The 15,944-nt window shown below is 42.3% G+C and overlaps 1 protein-coding gene across 2 annotated transcripts in view; it reads left to right on the top strand.

The window, feature by feature from the left end:
• Nucleotides 1-452: 452 nt before the first annotated feature.
• Nucleotides 453-15,944, top strand: part of dhx15 (DEAH (Asp-Glu-Ala-His) box helicase 15) — a 117,517-nt gene continuing 102,025 nt past the window's right edge. Inside the window, exon 1 of one of the 2 annotated variants that reach the window (XM_078545742.1) lies at nt 453-674. In XM_078545742.1, the coding sequence (XP_078401868.1) occupies nt 604-674 (71 nt within the window). In that variant the 5' untranslated portion in view covers nt 453-603. Of the gene's footprint in view, nt 999-15,944 lie in introns of both variants that reach the window. The other variant, XM_078545751.1, reaches the window with a different exon arrangement.

Raw genomic sequence — 15,944 nt, 5'->3', positions numbered from 1 at the left:
TTTTTAAAAAAAGTTATAGTTAATCCTGTAACTCGTTTTAAGACAGGTCCAGTAATTATTACAATAACTGGAAAATAACCGTGTTTGTGTTTGGGGCTGGAAATGAGGTAGTTCTTAAATCTTGTTCCCAGAAACTGTGGATTTTCTCGTCTTTACATTGACTCAGGATAGTTTATAATGTGCAATAACAGGGTTCGAAACTCAAACTGGAAGGGCCATTCGATAATAAAATTTTTTAAACATACACACACCTCCCTCCCTTCGCTGCGGTCCCGCGGCGTGACCGTGCGAGAACGAGGTACGTCTCGGTCTGCGAGCCGCCATCTTGTGGAAGTGCTGGGCAGCCGGGGGAGTGCGTTGGGCCTGTTGCTGGGGGCTGGTTCTTTTAGGTACAAAACACACAGAGACATTGTAGGGGGTGGGGGAGTGGGAAAGAGAGAGAGAGAGAGAGAGAAAAAACAGACAGGTGCAAGGTATTCAGAGGAGGGAGACGCTGACTGGGCACGAGCGCTCCTGCAACAATCGGGCCGGAACCCGGAACAGAGAGGATCGAACGGAGAGACAGAATCGGAACGCGCCCGGACCGTTCTAGAACGCGGAGACATGTCCAAGCGGCACCGCGTCGACCTGGGGGACGATTACTCGTCCAGTAAGAAGCGCGTCACCTCGGACGGGTAGGTTAATCCGCAGCGTAGGGGCACCGGAGGACGGCTGCATCCGAGCCGCTCGCTCGGCCTCCCGGAGGATTGCCGGAGACAGCGGCCTTGTCGGCGAGGGGAGACCGGTAAATCTCAAGCTCTTAAAGCTGAGGGGAGCCGAGCCGAGCGGAAGGGGCGGCTGCGGCTCATCGCGGTTCCGTTCTGCCTCTTGCGGAGAGAGCGCGTTAGTCACCAAGAGCGGCCGAGCAAGTGGAGGCCGAGGGCCCGCGAAACTCTCCCCGATAACCCTGCGACCTGGTGCCATCGGCCTTCGGCTCTCCTGCTCATGTCCCGTCTCAGGTAACTGTCATCGCCGTCGTCGCCGCGGTGTCTTGCAGGGTTTCCGGCTGCTTTTGGCGGGACGGTTGCCTTCTCCTCGGTTGTGTAATGCAAGGAGCCTCAGGAAGACATTGGCGCTACCCCGCGCCTGTCTCTGCACATGGCCGGGCCACGTTTCCGAGGCCACACCAGGGTGTTTTTTTTTAGGATTTCTGCAGGGTAACCTCGGGGAGGTGGTGTGGAAAAAATGTAGCGTTAAAGTTTTCCCCTTCCCTTGTGTCCAGTGCCAGGCGGGCGTAAGCTTTCTACACATTTACTAACTGTTTCTTCTCGAAGTTATTTTTCCTGTGTAGGTGCGTCCTGAATGTCTCTAGAAGAGGCACAGAATGGTTGTCAATCCTCTTCGCTTTTCAGAGACTAAGGTTTGGGGACAAGTAGGGAGATAAGATGATGAGTGATAATGTACACTAACTAGTATTTTAACGTTTATTTCGCTTGTGAAAGGATGCGACCCTGTCTCTTCACCCCCCCCCCCCCCCCCCGGGAAAATCACTAGGATTGCTGGCTAGGCCTTTCTTGACAATCTAACTCCTACAAAAATGCTCCAGATCAATGTCTGTTACGAACGTATTGGATTGAAAGAATTTTTCAGACCGTCTTATGTTGTTCAGAGGGATATAGACAGGTTAAGTGAGTGGGCAAAAACATGGCAGATGGAATATAATGTGGGAAAGTGTGAGGTTATGCACTTTGGCAGGAAGAATAGAGGAGCTGAATATTATTTAAATGGAGAAAGACTGAAGAAAGCTACAGCACAGAGGGATTTGGGGGTCCTCATGCATGAATCCCAAAAAAACTAGCATACATGTTCAGCAGGTAATAGGAATGTTGGCTTTTATTTCAAAGGGAATGGAGTATAAAAATAGGAAAGTCTTGCTAAAGCTATACAAGGCACTAGTTAGACCACACCTAGAACACTGTGAACAGTCTTGGTCCCCTTATCTAAGGAAAGATATACTTGCATTGGAGGCAGTCCAGAAAAGGTTCACTAGGTTGATTCTGGGTATGGCGGGGTTGAGTAGGTTGGGCCTGCTCATTGGAGTTTAAAAGAATGAGAGGTGACCATATTGAAACATATAAGATTCTTAAGGGGGCTTGACAGGGTAGATGCTGAGAAGTTGTTTCCCCTTGTGGGACAGTCTAGGGCCAGAGGGCATAATCTCAGAATAAGGGGGGGCGCCAATTTAAAACAGAGATGAGGAGGAATTTCTTCTCTGAGGGTAGTCAATCCATGGAATTCTTTATTGTAGAGGGCTGTAGAGACTGGGTGGTTAAATATATTCAAGGCAGAGACAGACAGATTTTTGAGCAGTAAGGGAATTGAGGGTATGGGGAAAAGGCAGTGAAGTGGAGTTGAGGATTATCAGATCAGCCATGATCTCATTGAATGTCAGAGCAGACTCGATGGACCAAATGGCCTTCTGCTCCTAAGTCTTGTGGACTTATGGTTCCAGTTTTCTCTCCTCCTTTTCCTAAGGTATTGATTTTTGTAGGATAGCTCCAAGGGTGAAAATATCTCTCCAGGTGTCTCGCCCAAGTGATGCTGTTCATTTATCGCAGGGTGACTGACTACTGGCTGTTTGCAGGCTCAGCTATAATTTAATCATAGAAAATCATAGAATAGTTCCAACATAGGAGGCTATTTGGCCCATCATATCCGTGCCGGCGCTCTGAGAGCAACTCACCTGGTCCTGCTTTCATAACGTGAGAAACAGGAGCAGGAGTAGGCCTTTGAGCCCGCTCTGCCATTCAGTGCGATCATGGCTATTCTTTGACTTCAACACCATTTTCCTGCACTAGCCACATATCCTTTGTTTTTAATATGGAGAAATCTATCGATCTCAGTTTTGAACATAGTGACTGAGCCTGCACAGCCCTCTGGAGCAGAGAATTCCAAAGATTCACCACCCTCTGAGTGAAGAAATAACTTCTCATCTCAGTCCTAAATTGCCTGCCCCTTGTTCTGAGAATTATTTCCTGAATATTCTTCCCTGCCTTCTTCCCATAGCCCTCCAAATCTTTTCTCTTCAAATAATTGCCCAATTCCCCTTTAGAAGCCACGTTTGAATCTGTCTTCACATTCTCAGGCAGTGCATGCCACATCCCAACCAGTCGCTGCTTAAAAAGGTTTTTGTTTATTTATTCTCCTAGTTCTTTTGCCAATTACTTTGATCCCCTCGGTGTCCTCAGGTTTTTGACCCTTCTGACAATGGGAATAGTTTTTTTCCCTATCTACTCTCTTCAGGCTGTTCATGATTTTGAACACCTCAGTCTTCTCTTCTCTCAGGAGAATGGCCTCAGCTTCCCCAAATTATCTAACTCATTGAAGCCTTTTACCCTGAAACCATTCTCGTAAATCTTTTCTTTACCCACTCCAATGCCTTCACGTCTTTTTGAAAGTGTAGTGTCCAGAATTGGACTCAGTGCTCAGTTGAGACTAAACCAATGTTTTATAAATGTTCACCATAACTTCCTTGCTTTGGTATTTTATGCCTCTATGGTGGTGCTGTGGTAATGTCGCTGGACTAGTAATCCAAAGGCCCAGACTAATGCTGTGGGATCATGGGTTCAAATCTCACAACGGCAGCTGATGGAATTTAAATTCAATTAATTAATAAATCTGGAATATAAAGCTAGTCCCTGTAGTGGCGACTATGAAACTATTATCGATTGTTGTAAAAACCCATCTGGTTCTCTAATGTTTCAGGGAAGGAAATCTGTTGTCCTTACCCGGTCTGGCCTACATGTGACTCTAGACCCACAGCAAAGTGGTTGACTCTTAAATGCCCTCAAGGACAAATAGGGATGGGAAACAAATGCTGGCTTTGCCAGCGACACCCACTTCCCATTAAAGAATAAAGAAAAAATTACTATCCCGACAGCTTATAAGACTTCCAAGTTTTGTGTCATCTACAAATTTTGAAATTGTGCCCTGCACACCCAAATTTAGCTCATTAATATAGATAAAAGATAACAGTAGTCCTAATACGGACCCGTTGGAAACCCCACTATATACTCTTCTCTAGTCTGAAAAACAATCGTTCATCACTACTCTCCGTTTCCTCTCAATCAACCAACTTAGTATCCATACTGCAACTATTCCTTTTATTCCATGGGCTTAAACGTTGCTGACAAGCCTGTGGCACTTTATCAATTGCCATTAGGAAGTCCATGCTCACCACTTCAGCCGCATCAACCCTCTCTGTTACCTCATCAGAAAACTCAAATCAAGTTAAACACGGTTTATCCTCAACAAATCAGTGCTGTCTTTCTTTAATTAATGTACATTTGTCCAAGTGACTTAATTTTTGTCCTGGATTATTGTTTCTAAAAGCTTTCCCACCATCAAGGTTAAACTGACTGGTCTGTAGTTACTAGGCTTATCTTCACATCTTCTTTGAACAAGAGTGGAGATTTGCAAGTTTACAGTCCTCTGGCACCACCCTTGTATCTAAGGAGGATTGGAAGGTTATGGTCAGAGCCTGCACAATTTCCAGCCTTACTTCCAGTTGGCGTACAGTATCATAACTATTCTTGCACTTGAGATCAGCTAACTTCCAGATTGGTCAAATTTGCACACCACCAGCCCTTATCCTCTATAATGATGGAGGGGAGAGATCAAGAAAGGAGAGAGAGTGGTTTGCAGAGGCACCCAATTAGTTACACAAAGATTTAGACATAGTTTGCAAATGGACAAGACTAACAGATAAAATTCAATATGTGCAAAGTTTTGCATGTTGGAATTTTAAAAAGGGACACATTTAATGAATCATTGTTGGACTAGATCAGGGAGATGTTGGAGTTGATCTGTATGAAGCACTTAAAACAAATGTATTGTCATTGCAGAGCAGCATTCAACAAAGTAAATAGAGCTGTGTTGCTGAATTAATAGAATATACTTTTAAGCGCTGTGTTCAGTTTTATCGTTAATACGAAAAGGAGACGTCCAAGCCTTCAAAGAATTTGTTAGAAGGCCTGATCTCCAGTGTCAGGTGACTTGACTTATGAAGAAAGGTTAGAAAAACTTTAAACCTTAACTAAGTGAATGAGAAAGGACGAATGGGAAAGTTTAACCCAGTGTCAGTTTCAAGTTAGAGCATGATTGCAGGACAAGAGGACATAGGTGCAAACTGGTAAAATGTAATTTGAAGATTGACATCAGAAGTATTATTCATGCAAAGAGATTAATAACAACTCGCATTTATATGTAATAAAACATCCGAAGTTGCTTCACAAGAGTGGTGTCAGTCAAAATTTGCTGTTGAATCACAGAAGGACCTACTATGACAGATGACCAAAAAGAAAGAAGTAATTTTTAAGGAGCTTCTAGGGCAGATAAAGAGATGGAAAGATTCAGGGAGGGAATTCCAGAGCACAGGGTATAGGCATAGGACAGGGGTAAGCTATTTAGCCTCTTTGGCCTGTTCTATCATTCAGTGAGATCATAGCTCCACATGTCTGTTTTTGCCCCATATCCTGTCAAGCTCAGATTTCAAATTAACAATTCCTGTAGCATCAGTTGTCATTTGTGGAAGAGACGTCCAAACTTCTACCCTTAGCGTGTATAAGTATTTCCCAATTCAACTCATGAAAGTCTAAAAATCAGAGGCAGACCTATCTTCCCTAATCCAAGATTCTCCAGCCAGCAGAAATTGTTTCTATCTACCCTGTCTGCCCCCTAATACCTTGAAAATTTTGATTAGATCACTCTTTAACTTCACTACATTCCAGGGAATACAAACCCAGTTTACTGTAACCTGCCTTTGGACTTCAGAGGTTAAATTACAGCTATCATTCTGGTTGCAGTCCTTTCAAGGTCAATATGTTGAACTTAAAACTAGTTACGTAGGTAAGTTGGCTAAGGTAGATTGGGAAATTATATTAAAAGATGTGATGGTAGATGGAAAAAAAGAGAGTAGGGAAAGTAAGTTTAAGTTCGTTAGAGGCTGGGACAGGAGAAATGATGGGGAATGAGAAAATGGCGTAGATGCTCGACAAGTATGGGTATTTTGTGTTGGTTTTCACAGTAGAAGAGACAAAAATCCACTAGCTAGTCTGCTTATCCAAGTAAGAGCTAAAAAAACACACAACCTCTCGTTTTTCTACACACTTGTTTAATATCTACATTTTTACAATCTACTACTTTATAGCTGTTAGCAGAAGGTTTGAATGTAACTCCCTCTGTAGCCCTAAATCATTTTGTATTTCTCAATTCTGCCCACAAACGCTGCCTGTTTTCATCATCTTGATATCCTCTTCTGTCATTGAAGTTACCCCCCCCCCCGCCACTACCATTTCCCGTATCCTTCCTATAGCCCTCACAATCTGGTATATTTAATTCCCAGTCCCCTCTATTCTGCAGTCATTTCTCAGTAGTGGCTACCATGTCATACTCTCCCAGTTGAATTTGTTCCTTTTTAATTTGGTCCTTATATTCGAAGCATATGTGTAAAGAACATACCTTTGGGCCACGCACTCTAACCTGTCCTGTTCTAATATTTTACTTGCACGTTTCTTAATTCTGTATCCTGGTTTAATTACCTTACATCTTTTAGTTTCCCCTTTACCTGTAGTGGCTTAGTTTTTGAACTATTGTTTATGCCACCTTTCCCACCTCAGCCCTCTTCCCCAGGATCCTCCCCCTACCTCTCTAATCTACGTTTGAGCTGGTTTGAGATGTTCTTTGTCCTGGTACCAGGTGGACAATAAACCTTGTGGGAGTCTCTTATTCACGAAAAATGACATCCATCCACCCCGTATTATTGAATCTCCTACAACTGTCACATTACATTTGCCCATCTCCTCCCCTTTGGCCATCCTCCTGCTCCAAGGTGCTTTGTGTTTCACATGCTGTCTCACTCCAACAGTTTTTACCCTTATCCTTACATTAGCAAGTTAATTATACGTGTTCAATGGGATCGGTCTCTGCAGATCCTTGTCCTCTACTTCACTTGGGTTCCCTTTACTCTTGGGCGCTATTAGTCATACCAACCTCATTCTGAATCTGCACCTCGCTACAAGTTGTGACTGAGGTCTGGACCAGATTGTTTGGCTACTTCTCTTCCTCTCTTTTGTACTGCAGCACCTCCATTTTGCATGCCAGCTAAATGACTTTGAGCCAGAGATATTGGAAATGGAGACATCTACTGCAGATGCGTTTGCTCCGTCTGGGCTGACTCGTTGTTCACAATCCTAATACTGCAGTCCAAACTCACAACACACTCTGCCAAAGCTTAGTTTTCAGCTTGAGAGGTTTTTTTCCCCCCCTTTTTTACACACTAACCTGCGCTAAGCACAAAAACATTGAACAAAATGTTAAATACTTACTGCCTGAAGTGTACATAAACCACCTCCAGTACTGGAGGCAAAAAGCAGAAACTACTTCCAACTCTGCACGATATTCCCACTCTATAACACAGGTGATGTACCTGTAGTTACAATTTGAGATAATGAACTGAAAACATAGTTAAATAATACATTGTGCAATATTCAAACAAATTGACTTCTTTGTAAAGATAGAATCTGCATTTATTTGACATCTTTCACAGCCTCAGGAGATCCCAAAACACTTCAGAGCCAGTGAAGTACTTTGCGTATTGTTACTGTTGTAATAGAGGGAGATAAGGCAGTCAGTTCGTGCACAGCAAAGTCCCACAGACAGCTATGAGGTAATGACCTGATTACCTGTTATAATGATGTTGATTGAGGGATAAATATTGATTAGATACTAGGAGAATCCCTCTAATCTTTTTTTAGTAGTGCTTTGGAATCTTTTATGTCCACCTGAGAGCACTTGGTGACTTAGTTTAACATGCGTATTGGCTGTTGCACTCTCACCTGTGCTTTTGTCACTTTCAGACTTGACTCTTTCAACACCATCCTAGTTGGCCTCCCATCTTCCACCTTCTAAAATAAAAGCAAAAAACTGCGGATGCTGGAAATCCAAAACAAAAATAAAAATACCAGGAAAAACTCAGCAGGTCTGACAGCATCTGCGGAGAGGAACACAGTTAACGTTTCGAGTCCCCATGACTCTTAATGAACGGACTCATACGGACTCGAAACGTTAACTGTGTTCCTCTCCGCAGATGCTGACAGACCTGCTGAGTTTTTCCAGGTATTTTTATTTTTCCACCTTCTAAAGTTCAGCTTATCCAAACCTCTACTCATATCCTGACTTGCAGCAAATTCACCCAACATCCCTGTGCTCGCATTGGCTCCCAGTCCAGCAATGTCTCATTTAAATTTCTTGTCCTTGTGTTCAAATTCTACTGTGGCCTTGTCCCTTCTGCATATTTTGCCTGATAACACCCCTGTGAAGCACCTTGGTACTGTTCACTAAGATAAAGGTGCTATGTAAATGCAAATTATCTCACCTGAAAGGCAAAACCTCTGAAAGTTCAGCAGTCCCTCCAATACTGCACTGGAGGTAGCTGAGATTACATGTTCAAGTTGCTAGAGTTGGAGTTGAACAGATGACAAGGCTCAGGTGTGAGCCATACACTGAATCAAGGCTCTGAAGTTTATTGCCAATATTTTAAAAAAGGGGCCAGATCTAAATATCTCATTCATAAGTGCTGAAGTGTTGTCACAAATGTTCATGTTTTTTCTTGAAGCTCAATGCAATGAAAGGTATCCATCATACTTTTGGATGGATCAGCAAAAATAGTGCTTTCAGTGGTTTCTTCCAATTCATTTGGTGTCTTTGTTACAGTTGCTAAATGTTAGAATTGGTTATTAAAATTAAATTTGTTTGTGCTCTGTATTTCACTTGCACACACAACCTGCAGCTACAAGGAAGAAACCAGTTGCTTCTTTCGCTGAAGAGCTTCTGTTCATTAATTTGAACCTAAATTGGACCTTTAAAATGCCACACAGTATTGGAACTTGGTTTCTGTGAAAGGTTTTGAAGTTTGGATTTTGCCCATTTAATAGAATGGACCCATTAAGTTAACATTAGGGTGTTGAGTTAGACTTGGTTTAAACTTTTCAAAAATCTGGGTTACATTAGTACAGTTAACATGGAAAATTTTGTGGAGAATTCTCTAAATCAAGAGACCAGACTGTTTGAATTCAGTGGGTTAAATTGAGATGGAGATTGACCATTAAGCATTACTTTAGGCTAAAGTTGCTTTTCTGAGGAAATAACTTGTGGAATTGTGTTAGAGCCATCTTTGCTTCTTGACTTTTTTTAAAATACAAAAGTTATCACTTGTATGTATGGATTCTCTTTTTGTGTTGTGGTCATTTTCCACAGTTGCTGTGTGGCCTGAAGAACTGGGCATATATTGTAGGCTGTATAACATAGCTAACATGCTATTTATAAACTTGTGTTTGGAAATCTCCTCGAGGGCTATTGTATGGGATTGTGATCCGTTGCAATGTTAAGCATGGTCGCAGGAAGGGCCATTTCAAAAGGATAGGAAAAGTGGGCATGAATGGAGATGCAGTAGTTGGACCAGGTAAGACTTGGGTTTTAAAAATCTGTAGGTTACTGGAGGAAGAGAACAATGAACAAGTTCCATGGTTTTGAGGCCTTGGAAGATGATGATTTGAGAGCAACATACAGTTGCTTATGAATTTTAATTTCAACACAGTTGGGATGCAGGTAAGTGTGTTTTGGGTGCCACACTTGAAACAATTCCTTTTTACAATTAGATAGCTGGAACCTCAAAAGCCTTTTGTGGTAAAGCATCCCATGTTCCATTAACCGTTTGTAAAAAAAAATATAACTTTAACTTAGAAAGAAGATAAACTAATCAAATATGGAGATGATAAAAACCTCTGGTCCAGTTGGATTGCATTGCATATATTAAAAGTAGTTAGAGAGTAGATAGCAGAGGCACTGTAGCAGGTACAGATACCGGACTCCGTATCCGGGAAGCTCAGGACCAGATGTGTGCCAGACATAGGGATTTTCTGGTTTTTGGGTCCTCCCCTCCTGGTTTTTGGGATGCCAGATAAGAGGTCCTGTACCTGTATATAATAATTCATTGGAAAAAGTAACACAGCAAGAGGACTGGTTGAAAGCTAACGTGATTCCTACACATAAAAGAGATAAAACAAGTCCAGAGATCTATGGGCCAATTAGTGTGGCATCAGTGGTAGGAAAGAGGATGGAATCCTTGCTCAAAGATGTAACATTATTTGCTGAAAATGTCTTTTCAAACAAGAGGAGACTTCTCAAAAATGTTTCATGCTGCAAAATGATAGATATAACACTCACTAATCTTATGCATTGTCATCTGTAAATCATGTATGGTTGTGCTTTGAACATTAAGGATACTTAAGGCCAGGCAGGTGTCCAGTTTCTAGCAGTTGCAGGACCTGGCTTCTTCATCTTGCAAGATCCGGCTTTTTGACGAAAACACTTGACCCGATGAGTCAGATTTGATTAAACGTTCCTTTACTTTGATAGATTATTAACTAGTGGTGATGATAATATGATTGAATTCAATGTTGGATTTGAGAAGAAATGTAACATAGCTGCTCATTCATTCACATGCGCTCTGCCTGAAGGCTGTTCGTCTGCTAATGCTCCATCCTGAACCAATTTCACCATTTTCTTGGCAGTTTTTTTCTCAGTGATGGTTTGCCATTGCCCCATCTTTTGGATGGGTGTGGTGCAGGGGCGGGGGAAGAAGGGAGGTGGAGGGGCAAGGGAGCAGGCCCCAAGAATCGAACCCGCGCTATTGGAGTTACTCTGAACCACAGTAGCTATCTAGTTAACTGGCCCCCCAGAATGTTACTTTGATTCCACATTTTGGTAGGGCCAACAGGGTGAGGCAGAGACTCACAGCAGTACTAAAGACTGACTATTCTCAGGATCTGATGGTTTCCATTCCAGGGTTTTAAAGGAAGTAGGTGAAAAATTTGCAGATGCTTTAATCTTCTAAAGAGTGCGCAATTTAGAAATTGTCCCTTTAAGTTGGAAAATTGCAGATGTAAGTCTTTTGTTCAAGAAAGGTAAGAGTGAGGGAAAATATAGACCTGTTGGTCCAACACCTGTAGTGAGCAAAATACCAGAAGCTGTAAATTAAGGACATAGTCACAGGAATGTTTGGTGCCGGTTAATGGTAACACCATTTCAATACTATTCTAGAACTTGGGAAATTTTAGGAAGTGAAGAAAGTCATAAAAACCAAGCAAAGCTGTCCCAATTTCACAGCTGCAACAAACCTCTTCCCATTTCAATGGCAAAACCTGACCGTGCAGCAGAAATGGGGTTTAACGTTATTTTTGTGGGCCCCTTTAGGCTCTCCAAGATTAATGTGGTCTGCTCCTACCCTGCCATCATCTTCCCCAATCTGCCTTCCTGCCAAACCAGGTGTGTTCCTGCGGAGCCCAATCTTGCTCATTTTGAAAGGACATTCTATCTTAAGTTGTTCAGACAGGATTAGTCGAGAGGGCAGATGCACTCAGGAATTTAAGCTGATTAGAGAGAACCAGCATGGAATTGCCCCTTGAGCCTATTCTGTCATTCAGCAGAATTCTGGCTGATCTGCATCAGAAATCCATCCACCTGCTTTTGCTGCATATCCTTTAATTAACCTTAGCTAGTGAGAATCTGTTTTGGATTCAAAATTCTTAATTAAGCTAGCATCTTTTTGTCGAAAAGAGTTTCACTACCCTTGATGTGAAGAAATGTTTCCTAACATCTGCCCTGAATGGCCTGGCTCTGATTTCACGGCTTTTTTTCCCCTTGTGATAGAGTCCTTCAACAGCGGGAGAATGTTTCGACCCTTTCAATTTAATGTGAAATGTTGATAGTAGAATATCAGCACCAATCATGAAGAGGTTTCCAAAGACCCATGCGCACCTTCACTTCTGTAAGCAGGTTGGATTGCTCATTGTGTGTCCTGTGTAATCTCGTGTAAGTAACCACATTGCGTATATAATTAAATCCACTGTTGGGTGGTATTGGAATATGATAAATGAGCATTGGGGCAACTTGCACTTAGGCCATATACTTTTAGTCATTGAAACAGTGGTCATCCAGTGATGGAATAGAGATAAATATAGTGAACCCCTGCCTTAAAATGGGCAGCTCCTATACTTTCTTGCACTCGCTCTGCTGATGATGACAGTCACGTTGCTTTCCTCCTATGTAAAAATAGTGATTACAGGGTTGTCTGGAGTGCATTTGGACAGTTTAGAATAAAATCTTGGAAATGTTCTGGATTTGAATGAACTTGTATATCTTTTATCAGGTTGAAGTTCTAAAATTGCAGAATAAGTGAATGCTACGTGGATATTACTCTTGTTCAAAAAGGGGTGCAAGGATAAAGCCGGTATCTATAGAGCAGTCAGTTTGACTTCAGTGGTACAGAAACTTTTGGAAACTATAGTTCGGGACAAAGTCAATAGTCACTTTGACAAGTGCATGATAATTAAGGAAAGCCAGCATAGATTAATTAAGGGAAAATCATGGGAGGAGTTAACAGAGAAGTTGATGGGGGCAATACTGTTGATGTGATATATATGGATTTTCAAAAGGCATTTGATACAGTGCCACACAGCAGACTTATGAGCAAAATTCTAGCTCATGGAATAAAAAGGAAAGTAGACACTTGGATAAGACATTGGCTAAGTGACAGGAGAAAGAGAGTAGTGATGAATGGTTGTTTATCAGATTGGAGGAATGTTTGTAGTGGAATCCCTCAGGGCTCAGTGTTGGGACCCTTGTCCTTCCTGATATACATTAATGATCTAGACTGTGTGTTCAGGGCATGATTTCAAAATTTGCAGATGATACAAAGATTAGAAATGGTGTCAATTGTGATGAGGACAGTCTTGAACTTCAAAAGAACATAGACATGTTTGTGGATTGGGCAGACAAGTGGCAGATGAAGTTCAATGCAGAGAAGTGCAAGGTGATTCATTTTGGCAGGAAGAATATGGTGAGACAGTATAAACTAAAGGGAGAAACTCTAAAGGAGGTGCAGGAACAGAGGGACCTTGGTTTACATGTACATAAGTCATTGAAGATGGCAGGGCATGTTGAGAGAGCAGTTAATAAAGCATTAGGTATCTTGGGCTTTGTTAATAGGGGCATTGAGTACAAGAATAAGGAGGCCATGTTGAACTTGTATAAGACACCAGTTAGGCCTCAGCTGAAGCACTGCGTCCAGTTCTGGGCGCCATACTTGGAGAGAGTATAGAGGAGATTCACAGGAATGATCCCAGGGATAAATAACTGTAGATATGAGGATAGATTGGAGAGGTTGGGACACTTTTCCTTGGAGAAAAAAAGACTGAGTGGAGACTTGATAGCGGTATTCAAGATTCTGGGGGCATGGACATGGTAAATAGTGAGAAACTGTTCTCACTCGAGAGTGTTAAGAACTAGAGAGCATAGATTAAAAACAATTGGCAAAAGGAGCAAAAGTAATGTGAGGAATTTTTTTTTCACCCAGAGGATGGTTGGAATCGGGAACAAACTTCCTGAGAAGGTGGTGGAGGCAGGTTCGATTGAGGTATTCAAAAGGGAATTGGATTGCTATCTGAAAAGAGAGAATGTGCAAGGTTATGGGGATAAGACAGGGGAGTGAGAGTAGGTAGAATGCTCTTTCAGAGAGCCAGTGCAGATTCAATTGGCCAAATGGCCTCCTTCACTGTAAAGATTCTGTGATAACCTTGATTTCCAGCAGAATTTCGACCAGGAAGTAGTTGTTACACCAAAAATGTTGGGTGCAAATTAAAGATGCCACTATTTTTACTGGAAATTATTTGCTGTTGTAGGTGTGAACATAGAGAAGGAGATATTGGTTAATATCTGAATGGATGTTGTTTTAGTAGCATGATTGATAGAATTGATTGAGAAGGTAACCCTAAACAGTGTTATTTCTCAATTTTTTATTTTATTTTTTCATTTATGAGATGTAAGCATTGCTGAGTAGAGCAGCATTTATTACCTATCCCCAATTGCCCTTCAGAGAGTGGTGGTGAGCTGCCTTCTTGAACCGCTGCAGTCCATGTGGTGTAGACACACCCACAGTGCTGTTAGGGAAGGAGTTCCAGAATTTTTGACCCAGTGACAGTGAAGGAATGGTGATATAGTTCCAAGTCAAGATGTTGTGTATCTTGGAGGGTAACTGGCAGGTGGTGGTATTCTGCATCCGCTGCCCTTGCCCTTCGAGGTGGTAGAGGTCAAGGGTTTGAAATCTTCTAAATATGATTGTGAATTTGCCCTCATGAATCTTTCATGGGTTTGGCAGGGCATTTTCTGCTCCAATAGAGCATGTTCAACTTGCGATCCAATATTATAGCTTATGGGGAAACTATCCAGAGCAAGTTAAATTTAAAACCAGACTTTTACTGATTGTTCTCATCTGGAGGTTTCAACTTTCTGCCCAATTACAACTTTTCTTGCTGCCTATTTTACTACTACTACTGTGACCATTGCTTCTTCCCTCTTTATTTCCCACAAACATTTTTGCAAAAGGCTTTGAAGTCTTTACCGTGAAAGCAAGGGATTTTTGCAGAGTAAAGAGCATACTTAATTGAACATTTCCAGTTTTTGCTTTCTTGTGCTTCAAGAAATAGATCTTAACTTTTTTTCCTTTTTGAGAAACTGGAGGAAAAGCTAAGGCAGATTGTATAAATACACTGTTAAAATTGTGTTTTAATATCATGAGCATTAAAAGAGGAATGAAAGATGTAGAAGTAGCCACATTTCATGCCTGGGAAGAAGAAAAATTCAAACAAGAAACCAAAAATTCAAATGAAACCAAGAAATGCTTTCATTTCATGGGACTGTATGCATTTTAGGGCATGCATTTAGAACTTTGAGGAGCAGTGGCCAAAGTAGTAATGTGGAGGCTAAGTCCTGTCTTCACATTGAGGATACTCTCAATCATGTCGTGTGACACTGCCACCGTGCTAAATGGGGTAGATTTTGAACAGATCTAGCAACTCAAGACTGGGCATCCTTGAGACGCTGTGGGCCATCAGTAGCAGCAGAATTGCATAAAACCACAGTCTGTAATCTCATGGCTCACCATATCCCCCAGTCTTGTCTTACTGCCATCAAACCGGGGGATCAGCCCTGGTTCGATGAAGAGTGCAGGAGGGCATGCCAGGAGCAGCCATGCCTAAAAATGAGGTGTCAACTTGGTGAAGATATAACACGGGACTACTTGTGTGCTAATCAGCATAAGCAAGCAAGTGATAGACACAGCTAAGCAATTCCACAACCAACGGATCAGATTTAAGTTCTGCAGTCCTGCCACATCCAGTCGTGAATGGTGGTGGACAATCAAACAACTCACTGGAGGAGGATGCTCCACAAATATCCCCATCTTCAATGAAGGGGGAGCCCAGCACATCAGCGCAAAAGACAAGGCTGAAGCATTTACAACGATCTTCAGCCAGAAGTGCTGAGTGGATGATTCTTCTCGGCCGCCTCCTGAGGTCCCCAGCTTCACAGATGCCAGTCTTCAGCCAATTCGGTTCACTCCACATAATATCAAGAAACAGCTGAAGGCACTAGATACTGGGCCCTGACAATATTCCTGGAATAGTACTTGAAGCCTTGTGCTCCAGAATCTGCCACTCCCCTAGCCAGGCTGTTCCAGTACAGCTACAACATTGGCATCTACCCAGCAATGTGGGAAATTGCCCAGGTATGTCCTGTACACAAAAAGCAGGACAAATCCAACCCAGCCATCAGCCTATTCACGATCATCAGCAAAGTGATGTATTGTGTCGTTGACAGTGCTATCAAGCAGCACTTACTCAGAAACAACCTGCTCGCTGATGCTCTGTTTGGGCCCTGCCAGGGCCACTCAGCTCCTGACCTCATTACAGCCTTGGTCCAAACATGGGCAAAAGAGCTGAACTCCAGAGGTGAGAGTGATTACCCTTGGCCTCAAGGCTGCATTTGACTGAGTGTGGCATCAAGGAGAC

Source organism: Cetorhinus maximus, chromosome 1, assembly GCF_964194155.1.
Source record: "Cetorhinus maximus chromosome 1, sCetMax3.hap1.1, whole genome shotgun sequence".
NCBI classification, from domain to species: domain Eukaryota; kingdom Metazoa; phylum Chordata; class Chondrichthyes; order Lamniformes; family Cetorhinidae; genus Cetorhinus; species Cetorhinus maximus.
This window is presented reverse-complemented; position numbering and strand designations above follow the sequence as displayed.